Source organism: Lipophrys pholis, assembly GCF_963383615.2.
Source record: "Lipophrys pholis genome assembly, chromosome: 6".
Classification (NCBI taxonomy): domain Eukaryota; kingdom Metazoa; phylum Chordata; class Actinopteri; order Blenniiformes; family Blenniidae; genus Lipophrys; species Lipophrys pholis.
Window position 1 is genome coordinate 17,933,317 of NC_137629.1, and position 19,427 is coordinate 17,952,743.

General features: G+C 43.3%; 1 protein-coding gene across 1 annotated transcript; it reads right to left on the reverse strand.

Moving 5' to 3' along the window:
* Positions 1-459: 459 nt before the first annotated feature.
* psd2 (pleckstrin and Sec7 domain containing 2) lies at positions 460-17,776 on the reverse strand. The gene is made up of 13 exons (XM_080465883.1): positions 17,495-17,776; positions 11,621-11,818; positions 11,229-11,309; positions 9,421-9,569; positions 8,829-8,887; positions 7,247-7,336; positions 7,084-7,127; positions 6,766-6,956; positions 6,612-6,682; positions 5,904-6,061; positions 4,918-5,062; positions 4,095-4,238; positions 460-3,804 (listed from the first exon to the last, which is right to left on the reverse strand). The coding sequence occupies exons 1-13, from the start codon at positions 17,542-17,544 to the stop codon at positions 3,574-3,576; spliced, it is 1,611 nt and encodes a 536-aa protein (XP_080322009.1). The 5' UTR covers positions 17,545-17,776; the 3' UTR covers positions 460-3,573.
* Between the last annotated feature and the right edge of the window lie 1,651 nt (positions 17,777-19,427).

A 19,427-nucleotide genomic window follows, 5' to 3' on the forward strand; every position in this document is an offset into this window, starting at 1 on the left:
TGTAGCTCCTGAAACATAACAGGAATAACGGGGTGCTCAAGAAACTGGGAACTTGGAATGTTATCAGGTTTGTAAAGTCCCATTTTGAATGTGGTAAATTTACCTTGACGACCTTTTAAAATCTGCAGATTAATAAGAAAAACTTGTGATCGCCCATATAAACAAAAACTTTTTGAAATTATGCATTTTAGATGAATATTAGCTTCTACACACAGACTGGTCTCTTAAACTGTAGCTAGTGTTTATCACTAAAAAGGTAGTTTTGCACTGAGTCAGTCTTTAAGAAATACAATTTCTTCTGTAGATACTATGTTGATTAATATGATTTAGATTCTCAGAGCTTTCAAAATGTTTTTTCAAGTTTCCCAGCATCCTCATGTACTTTTCCCACTTCCCACCTTTTTCCTTGTTCACGGCTGCATTTACAGTCACAGTCAAAATAAATTCCAACCACTGTTATCTGTATAAAAGCTTACTTTATGAAGCAAAGACTAGATATTCAGTAAATATGTCCTTTACATAGTATGAGCATCCTGTCGAAAAACTTCCGATATACAAACAAAACCAACAAAAAGACAGATCCAATGCTGACATCAAAGTGCCCGAGTTGTCTTCTTTTTTTTTTCTTTAAATAAAACATAACAATCAACAGTTTTTTTGTCACAATCCTATGATACAGCACAGGCCTACCCTAGAACATGGGGGAACAATGGTTAGCACAACAGGCAAAGTGACTAGAAGAGGGGGACGTCTCCCTGTAAGAAAGCAGGTATTTATCCTAACAATACAGCTTTAGAAAAAGGTTTCTTCCTCTCTGAAAACTCAGCTCTGCTTCAAGCATTTTGGTCTGTACAGTGGAATTATCCAGCTCCGGGAGTCCAGCTGTGATTCCAGGTTTCCCGCCAGGTCCCGGACAGGATCCCAGATCCCGTCACTCGCTGATAATGCGTCCACAGATAAACTTGTTTTCACTGTCAAAAGTCCACGGCTGTGGAGGTTAGGTCGACATGCTTCGGTGCCACTGAAGGGAACTTACTGATCTACAGTTGTGTCATAAGGGAATTATGGAGAAAGGGTGTGTGTGTGTGTTTGAGGAGAATTGGGATCAATTAAGGTGCTCACAAACAGCAGTACCACCACATCTCCACAACCTCACACAAAGTCCTGAGGCTTAATCTGTTGTTTTCCTCCTTTTGGAAAATAACCGTGCCGTGGACCCGTTTCGCCTCGTTCTCAGCCGGTGGAGATGCTCGTACTGAGAAACCCAAACCGGTCTCCACTTCTCAGAAAACTGGTCTCCCTCTCACCCATGTGGATGGTGTGAGTTGTTTTGCTGCCTCTGTTTCCCGGACCTGTAGCACATGAAGCTGGAGCAGTCCTGCTGCTACGCTCCACCACCATCAGCCCCGCTCCCACAAAAACACCCCCATCTCATGGGAAGGAGAAACAGCAGGCCAAAGTAAAGCTGTGGTAGTGTAGGTCCATGTAACGTGTGAGCGAAGAAAGCAGATATCGGTGAGATACTCTCTCCATGTCTGACTGTGTGCTGAGATTGTGAGGCAGATTCAAACATTTGCTGCTGTTCACCAGCGATTTAAACAGAGCACTAAAAGATGCAAACGGAACAGGTAGGAGATTAAGTATTTCATGCCACATAACTTTCATAATGATACCAAATCCCAGATTTTACACTGAGTAGTAATTTTTAGTTGTATGCTGGACTTCCTTTTTTTTAATTTTTATTATTTTATATCATTGTTAATGGATGTTTTGCTTTTCCTGGTTAGACTCTGGTCTTTATATCTCATCTGAAACTGCTGTACCTGTCGCATATGTGGTTTTTCTTCATTTTAATTTGCCTCATTACACTCGTACTACTGAACGTTTGAAGCTTGAAACACTCTGAAATCCCCCACACACAAAGCAAAATGCTAAATTATGAATAAAATAACAAAACCATTAGGACTTTAGGAACCTGTCAAGAAGTTGTCTGCTGCACAAATAAACAGCCGTATTCAATTGGAATTAAACAAACCTAAACAAACCCTGAAGCGGTTCAATTTATACATGAATGCAGCTCCGACTGAAGAAATCAAGATGCATCCGTTGCAGGACATCTCTGTTCCTGGAATCGTTGCATTTGTTTTGAAGTTTCAACACATTTTATAAACCAACGTGAATCTAAAGATCTTATCAAAGACATTTGTTCTGTAGATCTTCTCACATATTGTACCCTATGAAAGCGTCCCATATGTCATCCGTTTGCATCTTTTACGCCCGTGTTAAAAAGAGCAGCAGTGTGAATGCAAAGTGAACCGCCACGCTTTGATCTGGACGGGATAACGGCACGAATGTGAACGCGGCCGTCGGCTCGTTTCTCACCAAACATGCTCAGAAATGTCTTCGCACAATAACAACACCCTGCTATATTTGCTCCTTCTTCCTGATGCCTACAGCTTCGATATCTCCACATGCCAGCATAGACAACACACACACACACATACATACGCACGCACGCATACACACACACACACCATCTGACCCACTCATACTGTATGCCTTCCACCTACACTTTCCTGTTCGGCCCTTCGTTTCCACCTTCAGAAACCTCACACCCAAACGTATACAGCTCCACATCGCTCCAGTCGGCTCTGCACACTCAGTGGTGATGTAACAGGAGCAATAAGGGGACAACACAGAACATGGCACAGTGTTTTCTGTCCGATACGTACTAACATGAGTCATGACGTTGTCTTTCCAGTTGGATTATCACATCTCGAATAGTTTGGTGGGATCTATATGATGAGTGACTGAGGAGCGTCCCACACACTCCTCAAACAACCGGCGCCGAGGTGAAAGTAAAGGCACTAAACCTTTAGTTCCTCTGGTGGGCAGGCTGAGTTGAGGACATGTGGGGATAGCAAGTAAACCCTTTCTTGAAGGAAATAAAGGTTCAAAGAGTTCAATAAATAAATAAATATGCTATACATGGGACTCTATCCTTCTGAGGGTTTACAGGACAAAAACATGCTGCGCATTAACACACTGCACTCCACTCAAACTGTAGGTCCACACCTGTGAGCGGCTGAGTGCGTAAACATGAGTTTAAGGAACAACAACAAAAAAAAAGGCCAAAATGCTACAATAGTACCATGTCTACCACGCTGACATTTCTCCCTGCCTGTGTAGTGCAGGTCAAGGACAGAGAGGACGAACCAGTCCGCGTCTCCTACTGAGAGTCCCAAACATGTTTCTACTACTGACAACTGCTTCACTCAAAGTAATACTGATGGCGTTGCTATAAATACTGATCACAGTCAGGATCGTTTTAAATGTGCAATGGTTAACAGTTCAAAGAGCTGAGGTTCTGCAGGGTCTGTCGAGGGCACACTCCATCTATTGCTCTACAGAAACTTATCACCGGGGCTGATACATTCTGGGAAGGGTATTGATAGCTTCAGAGGAACGGAGCAGCCCGAATCACAAAATAGAAACCATAAATGCAGTCAGGAGTTGTAAGAATGAGATCATTTGGTCTGGATGGCGGTTGCCTCCTCCTTGGTGCGCCTTTCCTCAGCTCCTCTGTCCCGGGACAGTGCATCCCGCCGCCCTCCCGTTCAGGCCGCCGTGGGCCTGGGTGATGGACGGGGAGGACTGTGTCTTGCGGAGGTGGTACTCGCGGCCTGCCAGGCCGCCCTCCATGATCAGTCCGCCCATAACGCTGGCCTCGATCTTCTCGAGATCGTCAGTCTCTGCGCGGATTTTAGCCTGCAAGAGGCTGATGTAGGTCTCATACCGAGTCTTCTGCTCGGAGAGAGGAAAAGGGGGGGGGGGGGGGCAGACAGAAAAGCAATGAGTCAAAGGTCACTGCCACTTTGTTTAACCATGAACCTGAATGTTTGTACCCTTCTGTCTCTGTAGGTATGTCTGCTAATCCCAGACTACGATCATAATGCTCTCCTCGGAAACACTTCACAAAAAATAGCAGACCGTCCTCGTCTGCACTCATTTTAGCTGTAATCTGCCTTGAAAATAAGACAACAACCCCCCCCCCCCCCCCCCCCCCCAACAAATGAACTCTTTATCGGCTGTACCTCATACGTGAGGTAGTGCTCTTTCAGCCGGTACTCCTCCCACTCGCGGCTCTTCGGGTCGGCTGAGGGCAAGTTTTTTCGGTGCTCCTCCAGCTCCAGGCTCATCTGCTTCAGCTTACTCTCGTGACTCAGCAGCTGCTCCTCCTGCACCAATCACAGCCCAGAAAAAAGCCAGAAGACCCCCCCAACAGCCAATCAGATGTGAGAAGACATAAATAGGATATGTGAAATTACCTTTTTTTTTTTTAATGGAAGAATATGTTTTGAATTAAATACAGTATATAGGTCATATATATTAGCTACATTATGATTTTAGAATGAACAACAGTATATATTGTTATACAGTATAAATTAAACAACATCGAAATACAAGAAAAATATCTTATTTGCTATGTTCTTTCTGTCTTGTCTGGCCACCACTCTGACTCTAAATCTGCTTGCAGGCTCTTCCAGTTAGTTTTTCCCACTGGCGTCTCTGGTAGCTCGTTTGGGATTGGGTTTTTTTACACTCTGGTTAATTTAAATATAAATTGAAGTGAGATGAATGTGCTGTAGCTGGTGCAATAAACTGGAATGAACAGTGTGTGTGGAGCCTGTTTTGCCCCATTTGTGGGTTATAAAATGAGGCAACATGCATCTATGCAGCACTAACACCTTGAAAAGTAAGAACGTGATTTGTTACATATATCTAAGTTTTAAAACTGTGGTTTATTTCCTGAAGGCCTTGGTGGTGTCCTTAGTGTAAATGTGTGTGTGTGTGTGTGTGTGTGTGTGTGTGTGTGTGTGTGTGTGTGTGTGTGTGTGTGTGTGTGTGTGTGTGTACCTGCTTGAGTCTGGTGGAGGAGGACGGCAGGATTGGCCGACAGAATTTCTTCATGGAGCCGATGGCGGCGGGGAAGGCTGGCGCTGAGAACAGCGCCGCCACCAGGTTTATCCGAAAGATCCAAGACATCATCTCCTCCTCACTCCTGGAGGCAGAAGTTATATTACATTATGAATTAGATTATCCAGTTAAATCCAGTATATTCCAGTGGGTTAATAATATGACAGCAAAACATCAGAGGGCATCTTGAATTCACAGACTGGACTTTAGAAGGACATTCTCTGAAACTATTCCAGGGCCGTGACTCTTCTTTGAAGTGAAGCAGGATCAAGAGGGTAATGTCTACAAACATGCTTATCTGGTTTACTGTGTTGAAATCCAGAGCCTCAGACATGTTCATCATGTGAGTGACTAAACACACCATCTTGTGGTGCAAACTTATATAGCAAGATTGAACAAGTTGGAAAACTTTATCAGATAAACCACATTTCACCACAAAACTGCCAACGAAAACTAAAATACTGTATACTATATTTTAACTTTACATTGACGTATATCAACACAAAATACCTGAAAATGGAAATCCCTGCAATGAAACCTGTATTGGAAGGTCAGATTTTGCAGAACAGAAATTCTGTTCACAGCAGCGATAATAAGATTGAGCTCAGCATTGAGTCACGCACCACCTGGAACGTCCAAACAAGCAACAGCTGTGCAACCTTAAACCATCTGAATCATGCGTTTGACGATCTTTTAATATAACCTGACGAATCCACCAACCTTCAGACAAACACTCTGGGATTCTTAGGCAAGATGAATCCGAACTTGTGAGAATTTCAATGACGCAGCATAGTCTGCTTCTTGTTTTAATAAACTGCATTGTGCAAATCGAACTTATAAACATGCGGTTTGTCATCATCATCGGTTCACATATTTCTATCCACAGTTTTGAATGGTCCATCTGAAGTGAGGCTGGGCTGACTCACGCTGCATGCAGCAGGAACACTCTCCAGTCTGAGGTCTTCAGCTTCAGGACGTTGGCTCTCTTGCTGTAGTCGGTGGCTCGAGTGGCTAGAGAGTGATGTATCCGCACCGCGTTCTTCAAGTCCACTTCTGAGATGTCCGTGTCTGGCTTGTACTCATCCTGAGCACCAAACAGAGAAAAAACACAGGCAAATGTTACAGGTTACACTGTCAAACTGTTGTATGTGTCAAGAATTTCTAACTTCATTCAAGACTGCATACGCTCCTATCCTCAGTTTTGTCAATGAATATTTTTTGTGGCTTAACTGCATTTGTAGAATGTTCTACGAAGTGTGACAAGCACATTAACCTGCAACTATTTATGAATCCTCTTCGGGATCCAGATGTTCATACAGAGGCTGAATTATGGTGTATTCCCAATTTAATTAACAAGAAAAAAAAGGTTTTTGTTTTTGAGAAATACAGAAATTATTTATTTCATTAAGCTGAACATTAAATCACATGTGTAATGATTTCCTACCAGCAGAGGGCGACAAACACACAAAAGTTAGACCTTGCCAGGTTTCTCTTCTTAATGCTCTATCACACTCCCATAAGCGCGTGTGCACACGCACGCACGCACACGCACCAGCGCGCAGCATCCAGCACTGCTGTCACTGCGGTGGTGGTTGTGTTTCTATGGCAACAGAGCAGAGGACGAGATGCGGTACCTTCTGGAGATACAAGATCATCCCCTTAAGAACCGCATAGAACTTCTTCCAACCACGGCGGCCCCTCGGCGCTGTCAGGGAGGAGGAGAAACACAACGTCACCTTTTTTTGTTTGAACAAACCGAAAATTAAATGATTTGAGTCAAACACGCACTGCGTTTGCCGTCCATGTCTGCGTGGCTCTTGCGGGTCAGCACGCCATGCTTGTAGGTGACGGCATTCAGGAGGATGGGAATGGCAATGAAAGGGTTACTGCCGTCCGTTACCCTGGAAACACGCTTGCTCCCACCCTCACACTGCTCCTCCACCAGCTCTGACAGGCTCTTCCTCAGCTCCTCCTCCTCACTGCGCACACACAAACACCCATTCACATAAACCCAAGGTGCACGTCCTCAAGTGTGCTTACTTTTGAAAAAAAACTTGCATACTCTGCATACTTTCCCCTTTTGATCAGGACAAAATGCATACTCACACTGCCCACTCCAGCTTCTCGTTTTTGATGGAGTTGTATAAGACCTGCAGAAAACGAGAGATGCTTGATATTATCCTTGTTTTTACTAATGAGTTTAACTGAAAACACAAACTTTATTCTCTTGCTAAAGAGAGGGAAAAAAACCCATTTAATTTGTAGATACCTTTAATAAATCTTTGGGAAAGTCTTTGCCATTGTTGAGGCCGTCCAGATTACTGATGAACTGCTGACACGACATCTTCTTACCAATGTTCTGAGGAAAATAAAGACAATCTGTTGTGATTTAAATGATCTTTTGCACATGTGTGGAGCAGAATGAGTCACTGTTGCTGAGGCTCGCATCAACAGAAACCAGCAGTAATCAAACTTGTAGCATGACACTGGCGATTCTGCCACCGTCCACTGGAGGGCAATGTTAAGCCACTGCTGTGCAGTAAGCAGTGGGGCTGTTCGGTTCGGCCTATTTAAACCTCATCAAGCATCAGTGTACCACACCTTTCAGCAGCGTTTTAACCTCTAATCATGAGGCGCCATTAGAGGAGGAGAACAGCGGGTCCAATACTGTCACTGTGTGTCTGAATCGAAGCTCATAACCGAAATAGATAAAAGCTGCCCTGATGCAGTGCTGTTACACAATTTCCTTTTTCTTTTGGGCGATAGCTGCTTTTTATTCACACTTCATAAACACACAAAATACTCTTGTTTCCTATTCTAAGAAAAATTTATATGACAGATTTTTTTTTTCTAAATGCGTCACCAAGATTTTGTGTGCTGCTCCATGTGCTGGTAGCGTCTGTTTTCTTAGTCATAGAGAGGCAACAGCATCACTCACAACTGGACACACAGCCCAGTTCACCAATGACTTTACAATTTAAACTATAGGAACTTTCAATGAATCAAGACCTATTGTTTAAGTACATTATTAGTATTTTTAAAGCAAAACTTGTTTCCATTTTCTTTGAATTTTATTCTCAATTAACATTTTCAAAATGAGCATAGACTCAGATATGCTAAATCCCACCCAAAAGTTAATTCTCTTGAGCAAACAATCTTTCTGTGTTTTTTTTTCCCCCTCTAAATGTCTACAAAAGGAAAAAAATTGCATGCGTTACTCCCTGTAACCTTCCACAAGAAATCATTGAAATAGATGTTTTTAATATAAATGTATAACACTTAACGTAATATAGATGTAATGAAGAATAAATGGAATCGTTTAATTGTTACAGCCCTACTTTAACTGTATGGTTAGCAGAAGGAGGAGACGGTTAGTACTCTTGAGTTTACTCACCACCTGGGGGGGCAGAGACACACCGAGGGACCAGATATGGTTAGCAGGGGAAGGGTTTGAAAAGGAGGACAAAAGATCGTAAACAAAGAAAGAGAGAGATGATATTAGTTGGAGGAGGGATTGTCAGTCAAAGCACTTTTCAGCCGGGACAGACGTGGGTGGAGCAGGAGGGTGGAGGAAAAGCAGAGGACCTCTGATACGGATTGTGTTACTGCCGGCCAAACCACGGTTGCTCCCATTTTTAGAACTAAACAGATGAGACTATTCGAGGAGGAGAGAGACAGAAACAGGTCAGAAAGTAGGCCGGGGAGGGAAGAGAGACGTGGAGAGAAATGGGAGGGACAGACAAGGAAAGAGCGAGAGACGTCTAGAGGAGGAAAGCCGCTGCTGACAGAGGAAGGCCTTTGTTTTGGTTTTAACACAAAAAAACGGGCTCAAAGAGAGCTTCAGTACATACGTGTCCGTGTAGGTCTGTGTTGAGCAGCATGAGGGCACAGGTTAATGTGTGGGCTCCATCTGCAGTGAGACAAGCTGAGCATTAGACCGCGCGCGCGCGCACACACACACACACACACACACACACACACACACACACACACACACACACACACACACACACACACACACACACACACACACACACACACACACACACACACACACACACACACACACACACACACACACACACACACACACACACACACACACACACACACACGAGAATGTAAAGCTGTACATCGTCAGCACAGCCCTAAATGATGAGCACAGATCTGCAGAGCTGCACAGAGTACGTTACAGATAACGGCGTACATCGTAAACTAACCTCAGCTGCTGATGCGGCCAAGTGATTTCATTTACTATTTACATTTGTGGAGCTATGCTTCAAGATTTTATGCAAATAGTTTCCCATCGGAAGGTGACAACACTATCAACTGCTATCTATATGGAAATCAGCAACAGTTTATGTAGGTTTTAAACAGTCAATTTATTCAAAGACTTTATGACGTGTTCCTGCTGTTTTTGTACATAATAGTGTGCTTCATTACCATCGTTGTCATCATGAGCGCCCTCATGACTCTGACCTTCAGACGTGGGTGTTTGCGGGTTGCAGTGGCAGAAGCGTCTGGAGAAATGGACGAGCACTCGCTCTCTCTCCTGAGTCTCTCCCATTAGAGGAAAGGCCTTCAGGAAGTTCCTGTCACACACAAACACACTCATGAAGCGCTTCACACAAGTTTAGGTGATGCACAATTTGAAGGTTTCCACTTTACTTCACCAGTGGAGGTTATCCGTGCCTTTGGGGAAGCATTTGACAGTCTTCATTTTGCTGCCCACCAAAAGTAAAAATTGATACGAATGGAGATTTGAAACGTCTAAATACTGCCGAAGTCACATGCAAAGGCGAGCGCGCTGCTTGTACAGAGCCGTCACTGTGTTCAAGAATAGTTTGAATCCCCATTAGCCGACGAAACATGCAGAGAGAAACAAAATTTCCACTGATGTCAAATGTTGTCAGCAGATATGATAATAATCAGCAGAATTGGAGACTGTATCTTTCTCTACTGATTGAATGTGATGGATCGTACATCATCGCTCTATCCTATATCTGTGGGAGGTAGAACACTCCAGAGGACGGAACACATCTCTTCAAACGAAGTTCTCGGAACTGAAAAGGTTCTCAATTCCCCTGCTGAGTTTTAGAGAAAAATGTGTTTTTGGAGCAGTAAAAGATTCCTGTGGCCCGACAATGATATGTAGACAACCAGAACTGTGAGCATAGATCAGCTTTTATAAAAGGGAAACGAGAACTCACTCATGTTGAAGTGTAGTGAACGCTTGTGTTGAAGATAAATAGAAAATACTTTCTCTATCAGTTTTACGGATTTATAAATTAGGTTAATAATTGTTCTGAAAGCACTTTGTCTCTTTAGTGTAGTAAAAATAAAGAAGGGTCTATCTCATATCAAGGCTTGCTGAATTTAGTGACGGAGGGAAATAAAATGCTGCGCACAGATGTAGGATTGTGCAGTTTTATGAGAATGTGTGAGCTGCTCTTATTCAGACTCTATAAACTTTATCAATCCCCATCAGGGCTGTCAGTCTGCCCAGCTTAGCTAAGAAAGAATGAAGAGAGATGGTAAGAAAATTTAAAAAAAAACCATCAACATGGTTGGTGACAGAAACACAAAGAAAATGCACAAAAATATTCAAACTGCAGGAACAGACAGGAGCTCGGCGGCTCGTGTGTCTGAGGGCTGAAAGAACCAAGAACATTTTGTTTTCATTGGTGGTGCAGCAGATCTTTGAGGTTATGGATCCTAAATCTCCCATCAGGGATGAAACAGCGGGTTTTTTTCTGCTCCTGTCACACGACGAGCGTTTTATTCAACAGAGTAAGAAATTCCTTTTAGATGTTCATTTTAATTAGCCCCCGGGATTCTACTTAACATTTGAATATGTTGTAAAGCCTTGTGAAAACAAATATTTTATCACTATTCTAATATAATTATGTAGAAATACCTGGACACTACGGTATACTGCAAGACTGTAAGTATGTAAGTTTCCTTCCACCAACATTATTCTACTCTGGCCCGGTCTGAGGTGCCCTCGCGAGGCCTCGTAAGCTGGAGACTCTGCGTCGCAGGCAGCAGTTGGAGACGGCAACATGTCAGGTACAAGGCCGGGATGTAGTCTGCAGCTGTCAGCAACACTGGCTAACTGCACTCAACACGACAGCTTGATCAGCGCCACGCTAATGCAATGTGAAGAGGGAATGTGAGGGACATACATACACACACACGTGTGCATCTCCCGTCACACACTCGGCGCCCGCTGAGTGCTGAGCGAGCATTACCTCAGGGCTCGATCCAGGGACAGGCCGGAGAAGTCAAAGAAGCTCAGGTACTCTGATGCCACCAACTGGCTGAAGTCGTTACTGCAGAGAGACGGAAAGAGAACATCAGCACTTTGACGTGGCATTGAGGAGGCATGATTGTTGAATAAACGCTTCATGAAGTTACTGTGTTGGAAGATATCAGAATCTCAACCATACGCTCGCGTGGGATTGATTATTTGCTCATTGTTTCTACCGGTGCATCAAAGCAGACATGTCTTTTTGTGTCGAAATCAACACATTTTCCTCATTTCATGTGATCTATCAGTCTGTGAGTCAACATATGTGTGTGTGTGTGGGTGTGTGTGTGTGTGTGTGTGTGTGTGTGTGTGTGTGTGTGTGTGTGTGCTCACTTCTTGCCCAGGTGTCTGGCCACGTCGCAGCGTTTGAAGCCTTCGAGGTGATAGAGACGCTTGGCCAGCCTCTTGGCGGCCTCATAGTCGGCCCGGCAGCCGTTGGCCAGGGTGTCGGTGCTCCCGCGCTCCAAACGCTCCAGACTGCCCAAATCGCACTCCTCTGAGTCAGACAGCACGTCTGTGAGGTTGGCATCGCTGAGGAGAACATACGCGCACGCACACACAAAGAGGCAGAGAGACACACACAGGCAGGTGCCCAGGTTAATGAAGACAACACATGTCCCGCCGCTCAAAACTACACACAACAAAGTAAAGTGCCGAGTATAAAACTCAATTACATAAACATATGTTCACATACACACTAACACGAGGCACATGAGGTTCAAATGACTCGTTATGACAGTGACCCACTTTCACAATCACTTAATGTCCTACTTTGATGCAGTGGATATGAAGGCTGATTATAATGCTGAAGCAGATTTCACCTGCCCCAATCGCTTCCAAAAAGCCTCTCTAATCTCAGACTGTGGACCTCAGGCATAATTTGAATTTAAGTGCTTTAATGTAAAAGCTAATGCCCTAATTCTGCTCCACTATTTTAGGCAAATGAACGTGAGGAGCTGGGAAAGTGAGCCAGTCACTTCTAAAGTCCACAAAGAAGAGGAAAGAGTCCCTGACTGGCCTCAACAACTCAACAACTTGCCCTGAAGCAGAGTGAATTTTCCAGTGAACTGTTCATCTCATGCTGCGTTCGAGTACCAAAGCGGGGCGTTATGCAAAAGACTGGCTGTACTTATTCAGTCTCACAGGAGCCGTAAAGGAGAACAGAAGCTCAAATGGGCAACCAAACATGAGAGAACACACGCTGCGTTGAAAAAATGTAAAACCTGCAGTCTGGATTCATGACGGATCTTAATCACCATTGTTTTCAGCACATGTTGGAATTAGCTATGTCTCTCATTGACTTTACAAAGCAATGAATTATAAATGATTCGGACTGATAGTAAAACCAACATCATTCATTTTTCCTACATGGCACTATGCAACAGTTGAAAGAATGATTTTCATGCTATGGAAAATAATGTTATCTAATCAAAAGTAATTAGTATTTTGAATGTGTATGCTTGTGTACTAAGTACTAAACCATCCATCATATTGAAATTCACACATATAACCATCTTTTCATCTAGCAGAGTCCAATAAGTCTGTAATGTATTGTTATTCTAAATGACTAGTTACATCAATACACAAAATAATCACTATTTTTAGATTTTATACTGTCGTTACAATTACATGTATTTAAATGATTGTCTTCTGATTTAGGATTCTAAGTCTTGCCTTATGTTCATAAAAATCTGTAAATAAATACAAGATTAAAAAGAATAAATATGCCAGCAGCACATTAAACTCCATATAAAATGTGCATGAATAAAAACGATGTCTGAAGCCAGTTGTATCACTAATCTGTGCATGAAAAGATGCTCAGTTTTTTTTCCCCTTTAGCATCCACTTTCTTTTAAGCAGACAGGTAGCCATTCTTATTCAGATTTTCCCCGGCACTGCTGTAAAAATAGAAATAGGAGCACACTTCAGAGGTATGTCCTCAAAGAAAGCGGAAATGCCTCCCGCCATGTTTCCTCTGACCCAAAACAAACTCCTGCTGCACGGTGCACCTGTGCTGCTCATCATGCAGACTGCCATCAATACCTTTGGTTGATGCTGCAGTCAGATGTGAGTTTATTCAAGTTTTAATCAATTCAGACTGCCATCGGTTAGACGGCCATTTCATGCCTACTTGCAATGTTGAGTGCAAAACACACAAACATAAAGGCTAAACTGCTTAATCCGTGTATTGAATCATACCACCAGCGTCTCTGGTGTTGTGCAAAAATGATCAGCAGGGTAATCATTTTAGCAGAGACGGCAGGAGCATGTACTGCTCTGAGACCAGAGGTAGTACAGGGGGGATTTAACCACGAAGCAGGAAAGTATATTAGATGAATGTGACATAGCAGAGATCCAGATGTTGACTTTAAAGCCCTGATGTGGGTCATTCGCCACAAATACACTAAATCCTACATTTCCCACAATGCAACTGAGAAGTATCTTTCACTTTTCCATCCCTGCCTGAGAAAAGATGTTTCAAATACTGTGCCTTCTTGCATGCTTGTAACGCAGACTTGTATTATTGTGAGATTTCTAAATGACCCCGAAAAGCTTCCTCACAAGCTCTGCACAACTTTAGAGTAGAACCGCTTCTGACAGACAGTGATTTCCATGTTCAAGTTGGCCGAGTGGACCCTTCACCGTGGAGAAACGAGGCTGAGACAGTGGACTGGGATGCAGCGTGCCGCTGAAGAACACGGTTTAATGAAATGTCTCCTCAGGCAGAGGGCTTACACAAGTCACGGGAACTGTGGGCTTGTCATCAAGAGAACAAAGAGAATCAATGTATTAATTAGTCTCCTGCTTGTTTATTTATGACTTAGTGTGACAGTTTAATTGATGGGCTGCATCGGTTGGACTGAACAGCACTGTATACTTTACAGATTGCACCAAACCACAGTCCATCAGATGGAAGTTAATTAGCCTTTTTACTGACATTCAAACAAACAGAGAAGATTGTTGTAATGGGAAGTCTTTATAAAAATGCTTTGTTGTTTCAATTACTTGGAAGGGCCTTCTTTGCATTATTTACAGATTTTGTGACGCATTATTTGGACCCAGCTCCGACAATAAAAACTTCTAACAAACATGTGAGCCACCATAACATTTACTATCATCCATGCTGAGAGAAGCGAACGGTGATTGTGCAACATTTCCATATTTACAAGTAAATTAATGACAAATGTAATGCTCACTGGCATTTCCTCATTTCCTGTGTGTGTGTGTGTGTGTGTGTGTGTGTGTGTGTGTGTGTGTGTGTGTGTGTGTGTGTGTGTGTGTGTGTGTGTGTGTGTGTGTGTGTGTGTGTGTATCTGCGTGGCACCGACAGCATTCTATACAGATGATTCAGATGGTTTTTCTTTTTTACATAATCTGATCAGGCCAATTTCATTACCCAGGCAAATTCAATGCATTACATGCTGCTGTCGTGAAGAATTAGCGGGTTACCATGGATACAGCGGAAGCCAAGTGTCACATGCTCGGAGGAGGAGGACAGTGCACTATTTAAAGGCGGTCTGTCAGCGGCTAATTCGAAACAATCAAAGGCTATGAGTGAAAATACAAACACAAGCGACCAGCTCCCATAAGAGAGGAGTCAGGCCTTTTGACTTTACCCAGCTGACTGTGAGCTTTGTCAGCTTAGTTGACCTCCACAAAGAGCTTTGCTTTGCCTGCTCTGGGGAAGGTTACGCTCCTGTCTTGGCTGATTCATTAACATGGTAGATTCTTCTTCTTTGGGCCTCCGACCTGCAGGGACCAATTCACCTTGGGAGGTCCAACATCAAGATATAGCTTCCAGCAATGCAGTTTGCAAGTTCACAAAGGACACAGAAGCTCTCCTCCGCTGCGGCAAGACGGGACGGGCAGGCTCCTCCACCTTATCGTCTTCAACCATTACGGCCAAGAATGACAATAAGATTGGAGATACGCTCAGAAGAAAGCCGTCATTTGAAGGGTGCCTGGGCTCAGCCTCGGGGAGAGGGTGGGGAGAATCCGGGAGGAGTAAAAAAAAATAAAGCCTTTTTAAGTGGAGAACAGGCCATCTGATTTGGTTTGGGGATCTCATTAGATTGTTTCCTGTTGGGCTGTCTCTGGGGGTGCTCTGGTTATGTCCCGCCAGGGAGGAGAACCTTGGAAAACACAGGACTTTTTTCCAACAAACATGAGAAAGTTAAGCTTATTTCAGACCTAAATAATCACAAAGAAAAGAGGGAAAATATTAGTTTGCTGAGGCTTATAGCAATATGAATGCCTTCACACAAATCAGAACACAACACACAAACAGAAGTACACTGATTCAAAGAACTCCGTGAAAACCCAGAGAAAATGGCTGATGGTGAAAATGCTCCGGCTTGTCTCACCATGTTAATTCAGTAGATTCAGAGAGACCTAATAAATCATTCAAATCTCATATCAGTCACGTGGCTGAAACAGAACTCGTCTAGTAAAAAAGCACACACACACACACACACACACACACACACACACACACACACACACACACACACACACACACACACACACACACACACACACACACACACACACACACACACACACACACACACACACACACACACACACACACACACACACACAGACAACACACAAGAGAGCAAGAGAGAGACACAATACTAAGTGTCAGGAATCTAGCGCCGGCCTTTTGAACCAGAACACTTGGAGCTACCGAGGGGCCAAGTGGCACACTGTAAAGCTATTAAGTCTATCTAAAGACACAATTCTGTATCCCCAGGCCACACTTACTCAGACAGTGCGACCGCCACTCAGTCTGCGACTGTTTGGAAGACTGTGTTGTCAAAATCAGGGGGCATGACGAGGCATGCCAGTGACTAACGTGCTAATCTGTCGGGCTGCCCGGACCCACACCCACAAGGTAGGTCGAGGAGCAAGGTGTGTGTGTGGGCGTGGACGGCAGGCAGGAATCTGTTCATCCCCCAAGAGCGTCACAAACAATTAAGGGATTATCCACATTATGTAATTCTGTGGTTTCACAGACCTTTACTGGAGGTGTACCGGACGCAATTTCAAAACATCTGCAGATGTGCCGTGTGTGCGTGTGTGTGTGTGTGTGTGTGTGTGTATGCATCTTCCGCTGGGTGTAAATATCACATCTGTATAAAAGGCCAAACTCCTGAATTTAAAAACACGTCCCTACGTCAAAACAGACTGGTTTACATTCAAACAGCAGGCTCATGTTGGGGACATTTACTTCACATCTGCAGTCAACAAACAATGAATCATATGCTTTGGGGGCAAATTGTTTTCCAGGAGGGACACTAAAGACATCAGGATGGATAAAGCCCTGCTTCGCATTGATTTTCTAAGATAAATGTGAACGAGTCAGAATAGTCAGGCACCTTCCAAGAGGTGTGTGGCTGCAAATACATGCAATAGAAGTCAAACAACTGGCAGCATGCAGAGTGAACCCAGGGTCAGGGTACCACTGGATTAAAACTATATACATGTTTGTTTGATGAATCCAAACAACTGAAATGATATTTAACAGATTAGTTGATACATTATATGACCTACCACTGTTTTGAAAAGTATATATATTTTACTTCTTCACTGTATCAAATTAAAAAGGGAACATCTTTGGATTAATCATGTTGAACTGATTTGTCTTTTTATACTATATTTGAATGATTTTAGGTCTTTTGTGTGTTAATTATTCAGCTTTACATGATTTTATTGTTACATTTTTATATCTTTGTTGTGCTGTTGCACTTTATTTTTTAGCATTGTCTCCTTGCAGATTCCCCCCCGTTTTTTTTTTTATCCAAATAAAACTTTTCTCGACGGGAACAAATTGAACATTGATTTGACAATCTGTTGGCTGACTTGCAAAGAAAAAAATGACAACAATCTTTCCACTGAGCACATGACATTTTCAGTGGTGATGGATTCAAATGGAAATTCACGGTTGTAATCCAATCCACCACATGGATCGTCAGCCACTTGTGAGTACAGTACTAGATTTTAAAATAACCCTGCTTAAGTAAGTGGTTTCCCACTTTCAGTGCTATGAATAAGTCCGTTTGTAGGATTATTATACGCTGTGATTTTCGGGACCACAGTTCCCTCCTCACTATTTCCATATTGCCACGCAGCATAAACATACTGTTCCCACCCGGTTTCGGACATCCATGCGTAAAAGCGCACTGGGGGAGATCTCAAACTTACAGGAGTTGCAGCAAAAAGTCGAAATGGACATCATATTCCTCTTTCCACATCTCGGATTTTGGGACTGAGCTGTTGAAGGCGCGCTGGGCTCCGACCGCCTCATCATCCAGTAGACGGTAAAAATTGCATCGGTCCCGGTGGGATTATTCAACTTCAGCTCTGATTTCTTCAGATGATTACAGTCTGCTCGGAGGTGTTGAGGAATGAGGAGGAAAAAGCTGCGGTGGTGTCAACAGGCGGAGGTCGAAGGTTTGGAGCGTTTTCCTTGAAGTTCCTCAGAGCAGGCTGCAGGAGGCTCCGGCCGGGAGGAGAGGATGTGGGGGGCGGGGCCTCGGCTCGGCTCGGCCCGGCCCGGACTGCTCCTAGTGGCCGCTGCACAATGGCCCTGTGTGTCCCGGCCAACTCCACTTCCTCTGCCTTCTAATGCAGGATCACAGCCAGCAGGTCCGCTCGGGACCAGCGGGACGTCCTGTGCTCCGATTCTTCAAGTTCACTTCCCAGCAGGCGCACACTGATTCCTGCACATTCCTCCATGCGCCGCCGCAGTGTGGCGAAAGGGCGCAAACAAAAGGAAAGCCAACAACTAAAAGTGAAGCAAGAACCCCTGACTTCTTCAGATTAGGTGTTTGACAAAGCATCACAGAGGAGAAGATAGATAATATATGTGATCTGGCGACCAGTGCATGGATGGATGGATGGATGGATGGATGCATGGATGAAGGTCACCAGCTGTCTATTTTCCCCGCCAAAGTAAAAAAAAAAATCTTTATTACCTTTATTTCACCATGAGATATTATTTCAGCCCAGATCGAGACTCGATACGCGCTGCAAATGACCACACAAAATGATCAAAGATACTTTTGTCACACAAAACACACCAAAATAAACTTGTTTTAAAATCTAAGTATTGCAGAGTTGTCACAACTCATATAAATGAAACTCGAGCAGTTAACTTTTTCTTAAAATACTGTATATGATTCTCAATAGCTGGTTCATAGGCAATAAATAGCACTTGTTGACAGGTGCAAGTTAGACATTTCTTGATAAAGACATTTCAATAATATTTACTATAGCATCAACTTCTAAATATTTAGATTTTACAATCTATATTCTTTTTAATGATCGCAAGTATGAATGCCACTGTCAAATTTATAGGTGAACATCAGTGTTCCAATATTTAAATGTCTTTGCAAAGGGTGCAAATGAGTACTGGAACATAAATGTCCAAACCATTGGTGCAATAAATTGGATCACAAAAGATTTTCAGCTGGTATCTTACAGAGTTTGTATTGATGAAACAACCGAGATAAAAAGAGAATTCATAGATATTCAGACAAACAAATAATCCAATATCAGTGATAATGCCCCCAAAACACACACACGCTTACACACAGTCATTATTGTTTGACACACTTCTGCATGCCATCTTTAACATCTGAGTCCCCCTTCCTCTTTCTAGTCTAGTGGAAAGCAGAACAATAGAAAAAAAAGCAGACATGCAGCTGCAGGGTCAAAAGTACAAGAGTGAGTGGGATGAAGTGGGAGATGAATATAGCGTCAATATTTGGAGACTTGCATCAAAGCAGTTCTGATTCAGTGGCTGCAGATTATTACTCTTAGACAACAAGGTCAATAGAAATTGGATGAGGACTGTCTACAGAGTAATATCTCAAACTGAGAAGATGGCAGCTTGCTACCATGACTCATGGATAACCTCTGTCACTCACAGACTGTGGATTCTTCACAGACAGCAGAATTTATAAACCTGTTGGACGCTGCGCGTCGTGATGCTCTCATGGCAGACAACACATGGGGAAAAAGTGATTCCGTTTGAGAGCAGTTAGCCAGAAGAGGTTTCACAAGAGAAAAGCCTCATGTGTTACCTATTAAAAGGAATCATTTCATGAGTTTTGAATCAAAAAAGGACTTCGGG